Raw genomic sequence first — 21,703 nt, forward strand, 5'->3', positions numbered from 1 at the left:
TAGTGTTAAATAATCACATTGTTATGGAAACAATGTTCAGAACTTTTCCAGCTGTAAAACTAAAATTCTGTACCCACTAAACAATGACTCCCCTCCCTGGCAACCCTCGTTCTTCTCTCTTGCCCCATGAATTTGACCACTCTAGATATCCGTAGTATAAGTGACGTCACACAGTATGGTCTTTTTTGTCACTGGCTTATTTCATTCAACTTAATATCCTCAAGGTTCACCCAGGCTGTAGGGTGCATCAGCACCTCCTTCCTTTTTAAGTCATTCTGTTTCATCTGTGTCCCCCCATCTAGTTCATCCATTCATCCATCCAGGGACACCCGGGCTGCCCCATCTCCTGGCTATTATAAGTAATGCTGCCAACCAGCCTGGGTGCACTGATATCTCTTTATGACTCTGTTTTTTATTCTTTTGGGTCGATACTGAGAAGTGAAGTCATTATATCAGATGGTGGTTCTATTTTTGCTTTTTGGAGGACCTGCCATCCTGTTTTCCACAGAGGCTGCCCTGTCTTACATTCCCACTGATGGTGCACAGGGTTCCAGCTTCTCCACAGCCTTACCAGCGCCTCGTACTTCCTGTTTTCTCATAGTAATCATCCTAATGGGTATGAGGTGGAAATTTTAAGTTTAGCATTTAATTGTACAGTATTTTTGACTTTGTCAAAGAAATATCTGGAGCTGATATAAGGGCAAAGAGAGAATTATTTTATCTTGGAAAAATGTCCTTTTCCTATTATTTAGCAAAGCATCAGCTGGATTGGAGAGAAAGATGGCAGCTAGAGAGATCCGTAAGGAGGCTGCACAGTCACGGAGCAGAGAGCTACTGGGCAGAGGACTGACGCCACGTCAAGGAAAGGGAGGCAAAGACGCTGGAGCTACTGTGGAGGTGAAGTTGATGGAGCTTTTCAAGTGACTCAATTTAGGCCACAAAGGGAAGAGTTATTTACATCCCTGAGGCTGCAGGTGCTGTAGGTGAAGTTGACACAGCTTTTCAAGTGACTCAATTTTGGCCACAGAGGGAAGAGTTATTTACAACCCTGCGGCTACAGGTGCAGGTAACGGGGCAATTGGCTTTGGGTATGGAACAGGAGGGGAGCATCAGGAGCCAGCCTGGAGGCCATGCTGCAGTGAAGGAGCTCGACAGGAAAGGGGGAGCAAGGTGAGAGGCCTGGGTGGAAAGAATGACAAATGGCCCCTGACAGTGCTCAAGAAGACTACATAGAAATCAGGATGACACTGCTCCAGGAGATACGTAGAAATCAGGCTGCCGTTGCTAGAGCAAAGGAGTACTTAATAAACTATTCCACACAGATGTGCAGCCAATTATTTTTCCCTGAGCAGAGCCCCAAACCCTCCTGGACTTTGGCTAAAACTTTACTAATTCGTGCAAAAGACAGGCAGGAATCCTGGGCTGGGTCATGAGCAGCACTCCTCTTCTGGTCACAGCCAGCAGGGGACTCTCAGCTTGTGTCACGGGGGCTTCAGGCACAAGCACTTCTTAGAAAGTCAGTGCAAGTCTGCCGCTGTGCTGCTGTGGCTAGCTGGTCAGCTGTGCCTCCTAACCGTATTTAAAAAAAGCCATGAACTTTCCCCAGCTGCAAAGCAATGATTTTAAGTCATGAAGATGAAATACAAGACATTTTTTAGTATATTTTCAAAGTTGAAAATTCATGCCACCTTAGGAGCACACAATATTTTGTCAGCTGAATATGGAACTAGCTGTCCCTCTGCAGAACATAGTTTGGTGATAAAGTTGATGTTTCTCAGCCACAGCGGGGAAGAAAGAACATGATGTACAAAAATTATCCCAGTCCTGCACATTCTAGTTTTAATAGACCCATCTACAAGTTTACATTTCAATTATACTAACTACCCCTGACCTATCACACATAATTAAAATTTGCAAAGTTGTGGGTTTTTAAACTGGCTCTATATGGGTCTGCACATGATGTAGACACATTTGCTTTTCATTCTCCTTGACCTTCTCCAAGGGCAGTAAAAGACCTCTTTCCCTTGGAGATACTACAGGGTCCGCTCACGCATTTCCACAGCATACGGTGTCTGTCACATGTATCTTATTAAAGTCAATGGCATCTGTAAGGCTCTGCCCCAGGAGCCTGAGAACTCACGGTCCTAAAACTCCCTGAGAAATGAGGTGCTGGTACCAGATTTATTAGCCAAAGTGCATCACAAGGCGTCTTATCCCTACCAGCCCTGAGTCACCTGATCGTACTCCCCACCAGCCCTGGGTCACCTAATGCTGGTGATATGCTAGATTGACCATCCTCCCCCACATAAGACCTGGCCTGTTACATCTGTATTTAAGATGGGACCACCTTGTCTCAGCCCGTCTATGCTGCTGCCACAGAGTACTCAAGACTGAGCAATTGATAAAAATGCGTTGCTCGTAGTTCTAGAACAGGTGTCCTCAAACTTTTTAAACAGGGGGCCAATTCACTGTCCCTCAGACCGTTGGAGGGCCGGACTATAGTTTTAAAAAAAAAAAAAAACTATGAACAAATTCCTATGCACACTGCACATAATCTTATTTTGAAGTAAAAAAACAAAACGGGAACAAATACAATCACACCGCCTCATGTGGCCCACGGGTCACAGTTTGAAGACCCCTGTTCTAAAGGCTGCGAAGTCCAAGATAAGGCACCTGGAATGCCGTGTCCTCCTGTGGCAGAAGGCAGAAGGGCAAAATTAAGGAGCCAATCTCCCTCCACCAAACCCTTTTATAATAACGTATTCAGGAGGGTGGAGTCCCCATGACCTAAACCCCTCCCAACCCTGGTGTAGTGGGGCTTCTGGGACACACATACCAACCAGAGCACACATTAGAGGTGGTGGCAAGATACCAGGACAGCGTCAGGAAAGGGGTGTTCACTGTGCCTACAAGACACCTGCCTTGCCTACTGCAGGGGGGGCCCTGACAGAGGGAAGACTGAGCAGAGAGAGGCTTTGCCCTCCCCCACGTCAGCCCCTCTAATAGGTTCAGAGAAAATTCAAGCCCAGTAGACAGAAGTCACCTGGCACATAAGGAAGATCGGTGGGATTTTCCAAGTTTCTGCTTACAGTGGTAAGGAGGGTGGGTGGGAACAAAAGCCACAGTTTATAGAAAATAAATATTTGGGTTTTTTTAAAAAAACAATTGTCACATAAACCAATTACCTTGACTATTACATTTCCACACTTTTTAAAAATTGAGACAGTCTCATTCTATTGCCCAGGCTGGAGTCCTGTGGCCTCAGCCTGGCTCACAGCAACCTCAAGCTCCTGGGCTCAAGTCATCCTCCTGCCTCAGCCTCACAGGGGGCTGGGACTATAGGCATCACACCTGGCTAACTTTTTTTGTTTTTTTTTTTGAGACAGAGTCTCACCATGTCCCCCTCGGTAGAGTGCCATGATGTCACAGCTCACAGCAAACTCAAATACATGGGCTCAAGCAATTCTCTTGCTTTAGCTTCCCAAGTAGCTGGACTACAGGTGCCCACCACAATGCCCGGCTATTTTTTGGTTGCAGTTGTCATTGTTGTTTCAGCTGGCCCAGCCAGATTAGAATCTGCCAACCTTGGTGTATGTGGCTGGCGCTGTAACCACTGTGCTATGGACACTGAGCCCTGGTTAACTTTTAAACTTATTTTTTATTGTTTGTGGAGATGGGGTCTCCCTATGTTGCCCAGGCTGGTCTAAAACTCCTGGCCTCAAGTGATCCTCCCACCTCAGCCTCCCAAAAAGCTGGGATTACAGGCATGAGCCACGGTACCCTGGCCTCAAGCAATGGGGTTTAATGGCCTTTTGTGCTCTAGGAATTTTGCAACAGGAGGCCTCTCCTTGAAAGTCAGTTCTGCTCACAACCTTGGCCTATGAGGACAGGGCCAGGCATTGAGCCAGATCACAGTTCTGAGCCCTCTACCTGCCTGTGTCTACCTGCCTTCTCCACCCCTCAGTGCTCCACTCGTAGGGAGGGTGCTATAACCTCTGCCCACCTCCTTCTCAGAGGACGTTATGGGCAGATGAGTGAGTGGGCACGGCCCTCAGAAGAGTCATGAACACAAAATGGAGGCAAACAGGGTGAAAGCCAGACGGGCTCAGGCTCCACTGCGAGCCAGCAGCAGCTCAGCTAACAAACAGAGGGGTGCTGGGTCCTCCACCCCAACCACCTCGGAAATGTGCTCCTATCTCTAAATTTCCAGCCAACATTTGGGGGAAATATTTGATTTTGATCACTTTTTAAAAAAAGTAATCTTTTAAAAATAGATCATACACCTGCAGAAAAATGTGCAAAACACAAATGGACAAGCTCCATGAATCTCTGCACAGTGACCATACCTGTGAGTCGTGCACTGTGGTCTGTGAGAGGTAGCCGGAGACCCGCATCCCGCTGGTGGCCACCAAGGGCGTCTCTGCTTAGATCTAACCTCGTAGATGAGCTGGCCTCTTTCTGAACTGTATACCAGAGGAATCACACAGCATGTCTTCGTCTGTGTCTGGATCCTCCGGCTCAGCATTGCCTTTGTGAGACTTACCGTGCTGACGCATGTGGTGGTCTGTCATTCATTGCCATTGCCATGTACCAATGGGATGCCTTGAGCATCTTTGCTCTGGAGATCACAGGTTTTTGAATTCCATCGTGTAACTGCCACAATGTATCCATTCTGCTATATGGACATTTGAGTCATTTCCATATTGTTGCCTGTTGCAAAGAATGTTTTGTTTTGTTTTTTCTTTGAGACCAAGTCTCACTCAGTTGCCCTGGGGTTGAATGCTATGGTGTCATAGCTCACAGCAACCTCAAACTCCTGAACTCAAGAGATCCTCTTGCCTCAGCCTCCCGAGTTGTTGGGACTACAGGCGCCAGCCACCTACATCCAGCTAGAGTTTCTATTTTTAGTAGAAACAGGGTCTCACTCTTGCTCAGGCTTGTCTCAAACTCCCAAGCTCAGGCCATCCACCGTCTCAGCCTCCCAGATTTCTAGGATTACAGGCATGAGCCACCATGTCTGGCCTCCAGATAATGTTTCTAGAAGCATTCTTTTTTTATTTATTTATTTATTTTTTATTTTTTTTTTTTGTAGAGACAGAGTCTCACTTTATGGCCCTTGGTAGAGTGCCGTGGCATCACACAGCTCACAGCAACCTCTAACTCCTGGGCTTAAGCGATTCTCTCGCCTCAGCCTCCCGAGTAGCTGGGACTACAGGCGCCCGCCACAACACCGGCTATTTTTTTGTTGCAGTTCAGCCGAGGCCGGGCTTGAACCCGTCACCCTCAGTATATGGGGCCAGCTCCTTACCAACTGAGCTACAGGCACCGCCCTCTAGAAGCATTCTTTTACATATTTTTTGAGCATATATGAATGCATTTTAATAGAGTATATACCTAGGAGTGCCAATCACTTTTTGCCCTTTTGCCAAACTTTATGCAAACATGTAGTATGTTCTTGATATTCATCTAAGTAGGTATTTTCCTTTCTTATTATCTATTAATTGACAGATAAAATTGGATGTATATATCACATACAACATGATATTTTGAAGTATATATACGTTGTTGCCTACCACTTTTTGAGAAGAGACAGCATCTCACTGTGTGCCCAGCCTGGATTCGGATTCCTGGGCTTAGAAGGTCCCACCTGAGCCGCCTGAGTAGGTGGGAGTATAGGGGAACACCACATGCCTGGCCCTGCCACTTCTGAACATGAATTGGGAATGAAAACCTACTGACTTCTCTTGACCTTGAGAAAGTCATGTAGTCATTTGCCGTGGACTTCTTTGTGTCATGTAATGTCCATCTGAGATGCATGTTCATACACTTGTCATCTCCAAAGCAAAGATGCCAAGGTGCCCCATTGGTGTAAAGCAGGAAGTACTAGTAATTAAAATTCTATTTATGTTAATTTGTTACAAGGGTTTTCTCCCATTTGAAAAATGGGAGAAACTACAGTCACTAATTTTTTTTTTTTTTTTTTGGCCGGGGCTAAGGTTTGAACCTGCCACCTCCAGCATATGGGACCGGCACCCTACTCCTTGAGCCACAGGTGCCACCCCTACAGTCACTAATTTTTAATAGCAAGGTTGGCATTAGCTCCCAGAAGCTGTCAAGATATTAGATCAGGCGTCCTCAAACTGCGGCCCGTGGGCCACATGAAGTGGTGTGAGTTGTATTTGTTCCCATTTTGTTTTTTACTTCAAAATAAGATATGTGCAGTGGGCATAGGAATTTGTTCATAGTTTTTTTTTTTTTTAAACTATAGTCCAGCCCTCCAACGGTCTGGGGGACAGTGAATTGGCCCCCTGTTTAAAAAGTTTGAGGACGCCTGTATTAGACCATCAGGAGTCAATGACATAAGAGCTTTGAAAATCTCTCACCCCCGAGGTTAGTGGATTTATACTTTTAACTAGATAAATCTTTACAGAGTGAGTAGCTTAAAAAGGGCCTGTATCCACACACCGACTAACAATGATTCTGATGACACAGCACTCTGCTCCTGAAACTGGCTTTTTGTCCAGCCACATCACGAGGGAAAAGTGACTGACAACTTATCTGTCAAGAAGACCCCCAGATTTCAAAATAGTGTGACTTAACAATTTACTAACCTCTCCCCAGGTGAGTATTGAGCCTGCTGAGTTGTACGTGTATTTAATATAAAAACAAAAAACTGTGCACATGTTGGAGAGGAACATGCTCATCGTAGGTCGGATTTCCTAGATGTGAAACCATCTACGGATGGGCAAGGGATGTGCTTAGGGTCCCTCTCTGGAAAAGGGGAGAGAGGGAATGAGGACAGAGCCGGGGAAGGCGGTAAGCGAGGCTGTGTTCTCAGCCTGATCCTTCACGGAGCTCAGCTGCAGACCTTGCACTGCCGACTTGGACTCATCTGGAGGAGACCGAGTGGCCTTTTGTCCCCCTCTCATTGGACATTGGCTGCGAGCTGGTCCCAAGGTGGCAGGGCTGGGGTGCTCAGGTGTGGGTCAGTAATCTCTGAGGAGAGCTGAGGGCTGAGCTCCCGCCAATGGGGCAGCTGTTGGCAGCTGACGTTCACGGCAGCTGAGATCTGGGCCGGACCACCTCATCTACTACCAGGCTCAAAATTCACCAATGAGGCTTATGACCAAAAAATTCTGAGGCCACTGATAGTCAAATGTCAGAGTTGGGAAAGAGAGGAAGGGCCGTGTTTTCCGTGGATGAGATGCAGAAATCTAAGAAGCACTTGCCGAGTTGCACACCAACTCTACATCCCCATCTTGCCTCCCCAGCTCGAGAATGGGCCCCCTGCCCTTCTCTGCCTGTGGCCAGTAGCCACCACCTGCCCTTGGTGGTCATTCCCTTGGATTTGAGTGAGGACTCCACAGAGTTGCATTTGATTGTAAGAGCCAGAAGTACATGTTGATGCCGGTAGGACAGGGATCTGGAAAGATTTAAACTACAGATGGCTTGAAGGAAGGTGTGAGGCATGAGCGGGTGTAAGAAGAAAGGCCAGGCTACGAGAAGTGACTTGGCGGTGAGAAGATAAACTCAGGCCCAAGCCAGAGAAAGGCCACCTGTCCACCTGTGAGCTGACGGGGACATCCGTTCCTGGGGAGCCTCTGTGTTTCTGCCGACCTTCCCCTTCGCCATAAGATTCACACACTTTTCTCCCTGGGCCTCTGGTGAAAGCAACAAACCAACTTAGCTAATGGGAAAAAGTCGCCCTGGGCCATTTCCCTCTGGGGAGGCGAGATGTGGCTCCTCTGTTGTCAGTAGGAGAGATGGTGGAAAGGCCTTCCTGCCGCACACCACCGCTTACAGTTATGTCTGGGGTTGCAGAGGTGGCACGCCACCCACGCGCGCCAGGGGACTCCCTGTGGGCCGTCCTGCTTGGCCTGCCCAGCTGGAGCGTTCATGACTTCCTTCCAGTTCTTGGTATTTCAGCCAGATGACACCACGTGCCAGTCCCCAAACATGCCCTGTTTTCTGCCTCCACACGGTGTCTGTACCTCCGCCTGGAGGGCTCTGAACCTCTTTCTTTCCTAAAATCAATTTAAGGTCAAAGATCAATGCTCTCAGGAAACCTCTTTGATTCCACTAAATCTGAGACAAAATGTCCTTCCCAAGAATAATCACAGGATTTTTTCTGTTGTCTTAGACGGGTTCTCGTTCCAGCTCAGTTTCGGGTCTATCCTTTGAGACTCTGAACAACTTTGTGCCAACTCTGAACCCCCAGTGTCCCACGTGTTCCTTCCTGCAGCCGTGGTTTCAGCCTCTCAACACACTTTTGTTGCCACTGCTTCAAAAATAACTTCCCCGGCCACCTGCCCTAAGTGGGCTTTCGTGTTACTGAACATGATCTGTACAGGATTTGTGCCTGTCTTTTCCCTAGAATGCAATTCCAATCTGTCTCATTCACCTCGGCGGCAAGCGCAACACTTGGCAGAGATTAGGTGCTCAGAAAGTTGTAGGATGAAAACGTCAATCAAGAAATGAATGAACAAAAAAAAAACACACACAAAAAAAAAAAAAAAAGAAAGAAATGAATGAACAGGGCGGTGCCTGTGGCTCAAAGGAGTAGGATGCCAGCCCCATATGCCGGAGATGGCGGGTTCAAACCCAGCCCCGGCTGAAAAAAAAAAAAAAAAGGAAGGAAGAAATGAATGATTAAAGTGTGTATGTATGTGTGTGTGAGAGAGAGAGACTTGGATCGTGCACAGAGGTTTCAAACAGCAAGCAGGTTGACAGCCCCACACCTCTGGGAGAGGTGTCCATCTGCAGCCCCAAGGTGTGCTGGTTTTGCCCACAGTGTAACCTGGTGCGGGCCCTCCTTGCCAGCTAGCCGGAACGGGCACTTCCTCTCCCTAACAGGTCACAGTTCAAATGACATGAACAGCACATCTCTTGAATGCTTTTCTAGCTTCAAGGAAAAGCAGCGGTCTCATGAAACGTGGGAAATGCTAACAGATTTAAGAGCAAGTAAAACAAAATCGCAATGGAATGCTCACAATTCTGTGCAGCCAGCCCCCCTCCCACACATGAGCACGTGAAGCCTGAAGAGGAGGTGAAGTGCTGTCACGACTGTACTTGGATGGGGAGGGGAGCTCTTTCCTGCACTTGCAGGGGTTTATTTGCAAGGTTTCTGCCTCCTTGAGGATCTCAATTAGGGGCAAGTAGACCATTCCCAGGGAGAAGTGTGTTCAGCATGTGTGAAAACGCCTTTGTATCCATTACTAGAAGGTCTTACCAGCCTCAAAATGAATTTAAGAGGAAAAGTCCAAATTAAATAGGGATTACACTGATCCCTTTAAGAATTTTCGATTCATATTGGTGCATTCTATTTTTTCTGGTGTGTGAGCACTAAACCCAAAACAGCCCTGGCACAAGTGCTGGGGATCTGCATGCCCATTAGGCCAGGAATTCATTATGCAAAGTGACTGTTCTTTCCACCACCAGCCGATGTCCCCAGACAATTCCCCCTCGCATGTGCCCTGCCCGCTTGGAGGCCTGTTGCCCCGCCATTGTTCACAAGGTCCTTTATTTGGTCTTTTCTCTGGCTGTTCATTTGGCAGCAGGTGACCACGAAGGTACCTGCCTGGGCACAAATTTCCCCACAAGCATAATCTTCACCTCAGGAACATGCCCCATGCACCTGCTCAGCCTGCAGACGTCCACCGGTCCATTTGCTTCAGGTGAACACACAAAGGGTGCACATCTTAGAGACCATCTTTGGTAACTGCACATTCAAAAGCAGACTGGTCCTCTTCCATTATAAAGCAAAACTCATTGGCATACCGCAAGCGTCCAACTCTTTCCCCCAAATGTCTCTATTGTTCTTAATATAGTAAGAGCCTGAAAAGTTTAATATGGTCCAGTTTGGACTCGATTCTGAGAAGTGCTTCCTACACCTCCCACGGAGTGCTGAGGAACTCCGAGGGGCAGACCCAGCTGGCTCTCAGGTCCTGGGCTTTCAGCACTCACACAAGACACGCACACTTTCTCTAGAAGGTTTCTCAGGTGAGTCTGGTCCTTGGCTTACTTGACCAAGACCCACATGCCTCCACTTGTGTTTTTAGAACCTTATAAAAGAAATGCCAAAGGAAGAAGGGACTTGGTATTGTAGAGAGGTGCTAATTAGGAGCAGCACTTGACATGGACCTTGAAGCGTTGGGGCTGTGGAGGAAACCGACCCAGTGAAGATCAAGAAACAGGAAAGGGAGCTGAGACTGGCGGTTATGGAAGGGTGAGACAGGCAGTCCCTGGTTGTAAACACCGCAAGTTCCGGGGGTTTGTTCGTAAGTTGAATTTGTACAGATGAACAGGTACATTTACCTATTACCCGCAGTAGTTCCTGTCTGTAAGTGTGAGTTGCATGCCAGTCAGATGTCTGTAATTCAGGGACTTACTGTAACAGCCCCATTCCTAAGTGCGAGTTGTGGGTAAGTCAGATGTTTGTAACTCGGGGACTGCCTGTATAGAGGAACAGTTTAAAAATACGTTAGGGGGCGGTGCCTGTGGCTCAAAGGAGTAGGGCGCCGGCCCCATATACCGGAGGTGGCGGGTTCAAGCCCGGCCCCGGCCAAAAACTGCAAAAAACAAACAAACAAAAAATACGTTAGGACAGGCCAGGTGGGGTAGTTTAGGACTCACCGGGCGGGCACTGAGGAGCTGCCTGAGGTCGGACTGGGAACCTGGCACACCTGTGTCACGGGGGGGGTAAAGTGGGGGAGTCGAGGTGGGACAAAAGGCTACTCCCATAATCCAAAGGAAAGGTATCAAGGGGGCTGGACTTCCCAGCAAGGCTGGGCAGGCAGAGAGTGACACGGGCTGGGCTGCTGTGTTGGGCATGGGGTCACATACCAGACCACATAATCACCAGAAATTGCTGCATATAAGATGTCACTCTCACCATTGCCTGAGTTGCAGAAGGAAGAATTAATTCACAGACAATCCAAATCTGAAAAAAATCAGTGATATGGAAAATATCATTTGTATCAAAAACATTGGCCAGATGGACCAAAGAAGGGTTTACCAGTCTTTGTGTATTTAGTCAGAAGTCAAAAAACAATTTTAAAAAAGTCAAAGAAGCTTCTTCTGCCCCCTGGTGGCTTTCAGAAAAGGGCAGGGGGGGGGATAGACAGTTCACTTTGCATCCCTATGTCCACTGAGCAAACGTCGCTCTCAACACTGAGGCAGGCATTCCAGAAAACCCCTTTTCCCACAGTCACTTACTGTCAGTCAAGGTCCGGTCACAGCCAGTGTCCTCTGCGAGGCCTGAGCTGGTGTCTCTTGGATAGCAGAGTCGCTGCTATGGTCCCAACAGGCTTCCAGGGGGGTCTGGGAGCACAGCGTTTCTGAGGATGCCTGGGCCATCCAGCGCACGCCAACCCCCTGCGGACGCTGGCACTAAAAATTTCTTTGGAGATGTAGCTGCAAGGCCAGTGCTCTTTCGTGCACACAGGGGCATTCACTCTTTATTTTGAATGAGACTGCAAAAAACTGCTATTCGAATACCTTTTTGCGTGTGTACGTATGAAAGCTACAGATCTATTTCCAAGTATTTATCTTCACCTCACTTCCCCACATAGGCAGCATCTCCAAGTATTGCACCGTGTCACTGTTTCAATTCCCAAACCCTTGCCTTTGATTTCCTAATCCATTTGATGATGGTTTTCAGCTATCCTGTGTGGCTCCGTGAAAAGCCTATTTTAAGCTGTGATGGCTCCTCAGAATCTGCCTTCGTGCAGAGAAATGGGGGAGGAGGAGAAAAAAAAGCCGGAGCAGTTGGGGGCAGGACGAGAACAGTCTGGTCATTATCAGTTCAGCTGTAACTGGATTCGGACCTGCTGAGTGCAGCCATCAGCAGAATTCAAGATGTGCTGCTGGTTTTCCAGATATCCTGTTGTTTGGTTTTGTCTCAAACAAAACAAACAAAAATGTGCATAATTGTACTGAGGCCCCAAACCCATTTCATTCCCCCATTATACTAAGGAAATCCTGAATGGCGGCCCTGCTGGAGTGAGGCTCACTCAGGGAGTTCCTATGAATAATTGTTTATCCACATTCTGTTAGAGAAAGGCAGACATCAGAGAGTTTTTACCCTTCTAACGGGAGGGTATTCTTTCTGAATGAGTATTTAAAATGGATTCTAGGGCAGCGCCTATGGCTCAAAGGAGTGGGGCGCTGGCCCCATATACTGGAGGTGGCGGGTTCAAACCCAGGCCGGGCCAAAAAACTGCAAAAAAAAAAAAAAAAAAAGATTCTAGTTCCATAGTCTTGATTTCTTCCTAATATTCTGCAGATCTGTGAATTCTGCAGATTACTATAATTTATCCAGTAATAGAAACTTGTTATTAGTTTAATTATGACATACTTAAATTGCATTACACGGGACAATTCAGCATTATTACACCAACGAGAACTATCTAATAGGCCTGACACTTCTGTCTCAGGGACTGTTGAGATGTTTAGAATTCCAAGCCTTGGAATTTCCTGTAATTTTTTTTTTAAACTTAAGTTTTATTGAGTTTCCTTTTTGGTAGATAACTGCTTTGGACAAGGTGCACTGGGCTGGTGAAATCATTGGGGCAGCAAGGTCACCAGACGCCAAGCCATCCACATCAGCAAATCTCATAGACTCCTACCAGCCTGCCCAACTCACGGCTCCAGGGGAGGAAGCTGAGGTTGGTTGACCTTATGGCACTTGCCCAAGGTCACGCAATTAGTAAGTGATTCTGGGACTTGATCCCAGTCTGGTTTGCCTTTTAAGTCCAGGTTCCGCCCATTTTGCTTTCTTTGAACTTACTAAGGTTAGTAAAAGGATGCAGTTGCTGGTGGAAGGTGGTCAGAGGGTAGCTCCAGGTCTGACATCAGTGGATCCCCACCCACCAATGTCCACAGGGCACATGTGCTGTTGGCGGTGTGAAATGTCGTTGGCTATGGGGGGTGAAAGCTGGCCAGGACATGACTCGCACCCTTCCACTGGCATGTCATTTCATGTTCACCTTTCCCTTTTACTCTGGCACTAAAAATTTCTTCGAAGATACATGTGCAAGGCCGGTACTCTTTTTGCCTACACTACACGGCCCACATGGCTCTCCCAGTAGCAAAGCTGGTGCTTGAGTACGTGGATTGCAGCCCATTCTAGGGGCTGACAGGCAGTTGTGTTTCCTTCTTTTTCTGCCTTCCATTCTGATACTCTGTCTCAACGTTCCAGATGGTGAAGTGGCCAGATAAGCAGCCTGCAGATAAGTGAGGTCCACAATTCATCACACCGATAATGTTGACGTGCCACAGTTTCTGTATCTCTATACGAAGGCAATTCATGGGTAATAGAAATGAATAATGCACCCATTATAATAAGGTCGGACGGTTCTCCAGATTTCCCCCCTACACTGGGTTCCTTTATTTCCAAACCTTCCCATCAGAATCATTAGTGACTTTATCTGAAATATTCATTACGCTAAGCATAACCACCAGCTGCTATAGACACAGAAAACTTAATTGCATACAGTTGGTCACACACTGATTATTTTCCTGGCCTTCTCAGGGAAATAACACGTGTAAGGGTATTAAGTAAATTATAATGTGGTCTTAAGAATAGGCAGAAAATCAGAAGACTAGAGATAGTTATTTTTACTTTCTGTAGGTGTCACCCCCAATGCTTGTGTAGAACTGCCCCTACCACAGCCAGTGCCTGCCATAGGGGACTCCTTCAGCTCTCCCACCACCACAGACTCTGCTGGAAGCGGGCAGGAGGCAGAGGGGGTCTGCAACCAATGTTTGGTAAAGAGGTCCTAACTTTTCCAAATCTAACTAAACATGCCTCCACTGACATGCCATAGGATCTCCTACCTTGAGAACACTGCACACGGTTTGGGTTAGAAGTTAGGCTAGAAGCACTAGGAAAAAGACAGTAATCAAAATAACCCTAAAATATACAATAAAGAGTAAAAAAAATCTTTAAAAGGCTAGGCTTTCTTACTCATGTGCGTTATCCACCAGCTATAGGTTAAATAGTATAAGACGTGGGGAGGATTTATCTTGTCCCACTTTTTTTTTTTGAGACAGAGTCTCACTTGATCACCCTTGGTAGAGTGCCATGGCATCTTAGCTCACAGCAACCTCAAACTCTCAGGTTCAATGATCCTCTTGCCTCAATCTCCACGTAGCTGGGATTACAGGTGCCAGCCACAGCACCTGGTTATGGTCCCATTTTTCTTTTGCAGAGTTAAATCACTGAAGATTTTGGGGTAGATTTCTTTTGAGAGATGAATTAAAATCCTTTTACTGCTATTGATAAAGAGATTTTTACTGATACATTGATAAAGATTTATGTTCTATTTGATTACAATAAACATGTAACTAGAATAACAAGGGGCCTGGAAGAAAATTTAAGATAAAATATTTAAAAATCAATATAAAATAGCAGGAATCCTATGTAAATATTTCTGAATTAATCTTTCAGCCAAATTGTTCCTTAAGGAATCCCCTTGTCTGTGTACAGCTTACCTGTAAATCATAATGTAACGACATGACAGTTACCATAGGAAGCAGACACAGTCATGGGTCACCACAAACACACACATACCCAGAACTGCACTTAACAGATGAAACCGGATTGCACAATGGAAGTTACGTGTACAAAGGGCCCAAGTTGCCACAAGCTTTCCACTCGTGCTTTTACTATTTAGAAATCTAAAAATGTATCAGAGCTCCACAGATTTTAATTTCTTAAATTGCCAAACAGCACATGCTGTGATGTTGGAAATACTCTATTGCTATGCTGTTCAAGGTGGCACTTGTGGTTTGAAGTGAGTGCCTGTCCTAACCCTAAATACCTGAGATGGTGACCTTATTTGGAATTAGGGTCTTTGCAGATGTATTAAATTGAGGTCATACCGAACTCAAGGGTGTCCAACCTTTTTCCTTTTCTGCCACATGTTGGAAAAAAGAGTTGTCCTGGACCACATGTTAAATGCACAAACACTAACAAAAGCTGATGAGCAAAAGAAAAGGCCTGTGCATACTTTTCGGAATATCCCCCACCACAGATAAGCAAAGCAGTCCTCAGATAATCTGCATGTGGCCCATGGGCTGCAGGTTGACACCCCTGCACACAATATGACCAGTGTCCTTATGACACAGAAACAGAGAATGGTCATGTGAACACCAAGGCAGAAACTGGGAGTGATGCAGCTGCAAACCAAAGAACAAGGATTATTGGCAGAAGCAAGGAGCAGGCAGGTGGAGCTGTGTGGATGCTTCAGAGGGCGGGTGGCCCTGCTGACACCTTAACTCCAGACTTCCAGCTTTCAAAATTGGAGAACATAAATTTTTGTTTTAACCTGAGCAGCTCTAGGAAACTAATCCAGTAGCCATGGGCCACAAGTGGCTAGTGAGCACTTGGGATGTAGAAAGTAAGGCTGAGGCACTGAATTTTAATTTTAATTGAACAGATACACGTGGCTAATGGCTACCTTACTGGACAGGGCAGTCTTATTAATTTGTGTGACTCCCATAATAGGGCTAAAAAATCCAAACCCTTTATTGAGTTGAGATTCTTTGAATCCAAACTGACAATAAATCATACTATGATTAGGGAGCGTCAATTAAGCCCACGTTCATACATACACACACCACACACATTTCCTTTGAAGGTCAATGAAATAACTCACGTAAGCAACGTTATCTTCTGGCCAGTTCTTGATATTTAAAAATATGCTGGACAAATCACACGAAACTGTCTACATTCAACTGAGCTAATAGCCTTAAGCTCTGAATTTGCAAACTTAAAATGCTGTTTTTCTTGTTCCATGATCAAAAACTCCATTAGTGGAGAGATGCTATTCAGACTCACTGAATACTGAATTAACAAAGTGTGATGAATTGGACTTCATGAAGTATTCATGAGCTTTCATTTAACACTAATTAAATAAAAAAGCCCTATGTTAAATGATTTTTCAGACCCTGGCACAGAATGACAAGCCTGAAAAATTAAAATTCAGAAAAAAATTCAATCCAAAATCACATACTTGAATTATACAAGAATATGACATTTTTATCTTTTTCTTATAATGGCTCTAGCTTGTAATATTAAAATAAAATTTAAAAACCATTTAGCCAAACGTTAATGATCACAGAAACAGTAATATTTGTGCTAGTCACTCAGAGGATGCATTACACAGCCAGACAATTCAAGGTGAAGGATGCCGCTCTATGGTGCCTGAATCACCGAGCGATGTCACAAATGCCACGTAACAGGAAGATGTGCTATCCCAGTGTTCTTGTAACAGCACTTTTATTTGGAATTGATTCTTTATATTGAGGATGAAGAGACAGGAGTAGGAAACCGAGCTGCCTGTGTCTATAAGCTCTAACACAGTGGTTCTGAAAAGGGCCGCGGCATTAGGAAGGTTGAGAACACTGCTCTAAAAGAATAAAAATTGGGGAAACGAAATATATTTAGATGTTTTAATTCTTGGTCTCATTGAAATAGTTCATAGGACAATAGTTTCTGGATAGGATTGGATTGAAGAGACCAATTGTGACAACCAATTGGATGCAATTTTACTTGGATTGAATATCAAAATAAACAGCCAATATATTGTAAAATGTAAAAATATTAGCTAAGTTAGTAATACATGGTTATGCATCCTTTCTAGTAAAACCTTTCTAATAAAGCCATTTTAAAGACCTCTGCTCTACAATCAATAAATTTACTTTAAATGACCTTAAGTTTTAAAAAGAACATTTCTAATTGGAAATTTCAGAGGCATGCAAACTGTGAACACAGTAGTGTAGGTCTCCCAGAAAATATCTAGAAGAAGGGATAATTTTAAAAGCAACATGTTCCCTGAATCTTCAGGTAAGGAGAAAATGCCTACTATCTGGTGAAAGGCAGAGGGAACTGGGGATAAGAATGTCATTCAGGTTGCCATGACAATCCTATAGATTGGTGGCCTTAAAACAACAGAAATTTTTCTCACAATTCTGGAGCTGAGAAGTTCAAGATCAAGGTAACAGATTTGGTGTCTGACAAGGGCCTGCTTTCTGGGTCATCAAAATGGAAAATGGTCCATCCATCATTTGCTTTTTACTGTGTCTACAAAAGGTTTAAGGGGCAAGGAAGCTGTCCAGGCCTCTTTCCTAAGGGTTCTAACCCACTCAGGAGGGCTATACACTCATAACCTAATTATCTCCCAAAGGCCTCTCCTAACACTGTCATAGTGGGTGTAAGAGTTTCAGTGTATGAATTTGGGGAAGACATGAAACATTCAGTCTATTGTACCAACTGTTACAGAGAACTGATAAGAAACTACTAAATGCTGATTAATTACAACTCATATTGTCCATATGAAAGGGCCTCAAAGTCTTAAGCCCTTTTTCCCAAAAGATTATAGAGCTGAATATTATGCAGGCATTAAAAAGATTATGTTCTTCCTCATTTATTTTCATGGTCATAATAAATTAAGATGGTCACAATGTATTAAATAGATAAAAAAATGAAATAAGATACATAATACAATTCCATTTTTCTTTAAAAACAAGACATATATATATGTAGGTAGAGAAAGTTTGGAGAAAGGAAAATACAAAAATGTGAATGGCAGTCAATAGTAGCGATAGGATTAAAAGTAATTTTAATTTTCATCAGTACTATTTTCTATATTGTCTAAATGTTTTCTGATGAACACTGTCCATTTCAATTAAGAAAATAATAAAAGATATTTCCATTCTGTAGTATTTAAATCACTTAGAAATAAGATTTAAGTTCTCACCAACCTACCAGGATCCACTTTATTATAAGAAAACACTAGAAAATGTATTGCATAAATACATTGTGAACCATTATGAACAATTAAGGCACACTTTAGGAGGTATTTTTTCAAAATGTCTCTCTAAACAAGTCTTCATAAGAGAAATTATATTTGAGTTTGCTACTTAAGTCCTAATCTCAATCTCTTTGGGTAAAAAAAGGTCTATTCTTTATCTTGCAAAAGTCTAGACCTTTTGCTCAGAGTGAAATATATTTTACTCTATTTCTGAGACCGGAATACACCATTCTTTGATTTAGGTAACCAACTCGTCTGGAACTCCAGTTACAGAACATTAAATTTTATGATTTGTATAGGCCATGTTATAACTCTGTTTGCTACATATTACCAACAGGTGAAATGTAATTAAAAGATCAAAATATATGTCTTTTAAGTAATTAAGCCAGAGCCACTGCAGATAAAAACAGCTTTATTTTTTCCATTCAAGCTTTATCAAATGGATTATTCAAAAAGCATATACAAAAACAAAAAATACCACATGCAACCAAACTTGTTTTGCCTCACATTCATTGGTTTTGCTTTTGAAAAGCTTACAAATCCAAACATGTCTCGACTGTTTCCACCTAATCTTTCTTTTAACAATACATTTTAATTAACTGTTCATCATATTCTTTATCATCTTTATTCATACTGAAACAATTCAATTTCTATAAAATCAAACCATATACCTTCCAGAAATCTGAAAAAGATTTTTACATAATAGATTTTGACATGTTAAGAAACCACACATAACTGATATTTGCAAAATGGATGAAAAATAAGCCATTTGTAGGCAAACATAAACATTAATAATTTATCTAAATTTTAATCAAATGAATGTATTTATCTGATAATAGCCTCTATCTTTTAGAATATAAAAAAGTGCTCAGATAACATTAAAAAATAACAAAAATCTCTTAGACCTGAAATAATTTAAATAAAATGATAGCATGGAAAAATCAAAATTATATCTTTGCTCCCAAGACAGAAAGGTAAGTGTGAATTTATTTGAAATCAGAAGGGGCACAGACTAAAATTGCAAACGCAAAGCTTCCTGCCTGGGAAAAACATAACCTGTGTTTGAAAGTTCTCGTGTGTCTTTATTTAGATGAAAACCATTACAGTAAAATCATATCTCTGGGCTAGGCTGGCTGTCAACTAATGGAATTGGGTCACTTTCTTTGACTGCCTTTTCTAGCCCACGAGTGATATCCACTCAACTGGGGCTCCTAAGAGTCTCCTTTGAAGACCCTCTGGCTACCAGGATCAATACATTACCTATTTTCAAACAACCATATGCATGAATATAGCTACTGAATTGAAGAATGTTCATGCCCCAATCACTCTGAAGCTTGAGTGGAGCCAACCTAGAATGCCACCCTCAGGGACAGCACAGTGGTTCACAGATAGGGGTGACAAATCATGTTCCTCTGAGGGGATCAAATGGATTCTGCAGGAAGAAACCGGAGTTATGGTTAAGATGTTAGATCGCAACGCTTGAGCATCATTTCATAACGAAGAGTTGTGATCTTCTGTATGCTGCTCTTTCAACCAGGACACATCCAAATGCCAAGGGAACCAAGTGCTGATCCTCCCCTACTTAAATTTCAGATTTCATATAAGCCTACAGTTTACTGCTGAGCATGTAGGGCATACTTCTATGTCTATAAAATTACATGTGTGTATATGAACATACACCAGTTCTTTCTTTCTCCGTGCATGGCAGGATTTTAGATTATATTCTTATTTATACTTTTTTTTTATACTTTTTGTAAAGTTTTAACTGCTTATAGTATCACTTTTGTAATTCAAAAAAGTCATAAAATGAAGCTATCTTCATTTTAGGAGTAAGACAAAAAATTCTATATATTCTTAGGGAAGTTCCAATAAAAATTTTCTAAAGGCTCTTAGGAAACTATTTTGAAGGTCAAAATTCCATGTAAAATCTTTATAATCAAAGAAAATGGCTTTGTTCACTATGTTGTCCCAGTAAGCAAAGTACCCAGAACACAGCAAGTGTGACACACACACATGCTGAATGAAGAAATACGGTTGACTTGGACACTGAATTTGTAGACATTTGATTTTTTAAACCATTGTTTCATAGTCTTTTTATTCTAACCAGCTGAAGGTTATTTTCTAAATGTTTAATTGACATTAAATGCCCTTTAGAGAAAAGTTTAAAGTAGCAATGAGATTCAAACTATGAAGTTTTTTTTTTTTTTTTTTTTTTGCTGTTTTTGGCCGGGGTTGGGTTTGAACCCACCACCTCTGGTACGTGGGGCCGGCACCCTACTCCTTTGAGCCATAGGTGCTGCCCTGAAGTTTTATAATATAACTTTTAAAAAGTTCAATCAATAGAAAGCAGAAAAATGGCAAAATGGGGACTGAAAAGGGGTTGGTGGACAAGCAGCAGCAGCAGCAGCAAAGATTGGCTGAGGACGAGTGCACAGGAAAATAACCCTCTTGCGTCTTTATCCTGTTTCCAAGACAACTCAATCAGAGCTGAGACCTGACGTGTACGATTCGCCTCCTGGTACCTGGCGTGGTGCCTGCTGCCTTGGCAGTGGGCACTTATTGAATGGGCAAAGGGGTCAACAAGAGAAAGTGAGAGGACCGAAGGGGCCTCTTCTTGGGATCACCAAGGGTAGCATCTACTCTCCGGCTCTCAAATCAAAGGGCGGAAATGGATTGTTCCACCTTTTAGCCAGGAACATGAAGGTCAGAATGGTTCCTACGTAAATGCAATTTGTGGCACAGCTGTAAAAGCAGCCAGACAACAACTATTTGTCATCAATAACCAAAGACAAGTGGCCTGAGTTCTAAGGGAAGAAAAATTAGTGTCTATTTCCTTTGGATGAGGCTTGTATCAAAGCAGAAATCAACATTTTTCTTAAAAAAAAAAAAAAAACAAACAAATTTCATTTCCAAGATTTTTAGAAAAAAGCAAATAATAGAGTAATTACATTTTTTTATTGTCCAAATCAGGGATACTTGAGAGTAAAAGAGAGCACTAATAACAATTATTATAGGGAAGAAATTATGCCAAAGTAACAGACATGAACAGACCTGTCCTGAACAATGCTAACACAAGATCTTTTTTAAAATGTATTTTTTCTTCAAGTTCTCTATGAAGCTACATAACAGAACATTGGCAGCAACTTAACATTGAACATTGAGTAACAGCACTGCTTTGTTCTCGTGAGCAGCGGTATTTGCTAAGTGATGAAACAGACTTTACACCATCCGCATACTGAAGGTCTTCTGTTGTAGCACAACCTGTGTTTCAAATGGGTCTGAGGAAATAGCCTGTTTTGTCTAACAGAACAAAATAAGCACAACTGTGATTAAAATTACTTAGATTCACTTCTTAGTTTCACTTCCCAAAATATTAACGAGAAGTTTAGCATATTTTGCTCCAGAAACAATCCTCCAAAACGATAAATGGAGGTCATAACATAGTTTTATGTTTTTATATTAACCATGAGATTCTCACAAATACACTGCCACAAAATATTGTTTAAAAGCCATAAGATAGTCAAAATAAAAAAGTCTAATTTGTAGCTGGTTACAGTATTTCCCAGAGGAGCTGAGGGGGTACTGTGGCACAAATGATGAGCACACAGGGAGCTTGGCTCAGCTTCTAAACAGCAGCATCCTCTCAGAACACCTCTGCCCCACCAGGCTTGCATAATGCATCACGGCGGCTTCCTCACTCGGATCTTTCTGGTGTTTCTTATAAACACCGTAAGGCATGATGGCTTTCTTGTGAAACACTTGCAACCGGTCAGGTTCATTACAGCGACCTTCATCCACTGCAACAACAAAATGTCATATATTAAATTACTTTTTATTTCCTAATTTAAAAAAATTTTAATTTGATACATAAAAACAGGCTCGGGGCA

General features: G+C 43.3%; 1 protein-coding gene across 9 annotated transcripts in view; it reads right to left on the reverse strand.

Moving 5' to 3' along the window:
- Positions 1-18,216: 18,216 nt before the first annotated feature.
- ATE1 (arginyltransferase 1) overlaps positions 18,217-21,703 on the reverse strand; it is a 231,414-nt gene continuing 227,927 nt past the window's right edge. For all 9 annotated transcript variants that reach the window (XM_053583993.1, XM_053583987.1, XM_053583992.1 and 6 more), the window contains one exon: positions 18,217-21,613. In XM_053583993.1, the coding sequence (XP_053439968.1) occupies positions 21,435-21,613 (179 nt within the window). In that variant the 3' untranslated portion in view covers positions 18,217-21,434. The remainder of the gene's footprint in view (positions 21,614-21,703) is intronic.

The sequence above is a fragment of the Nycticebus coucang genome, chromosome 3, assembly GCF_027406575.1.
Source record: "Nycticebus coucang isolate mNycCou1 chromosome 3, mNycCou1.pri, whole genome shotgun sequence".
Classification (NCBI taxonomy): domain Eukaryota; kingdom Metazoa; phylum Chordata; class Mammalia; order Primates; family Lorisidae; genus Nycticebus; species Nycticebus coucang.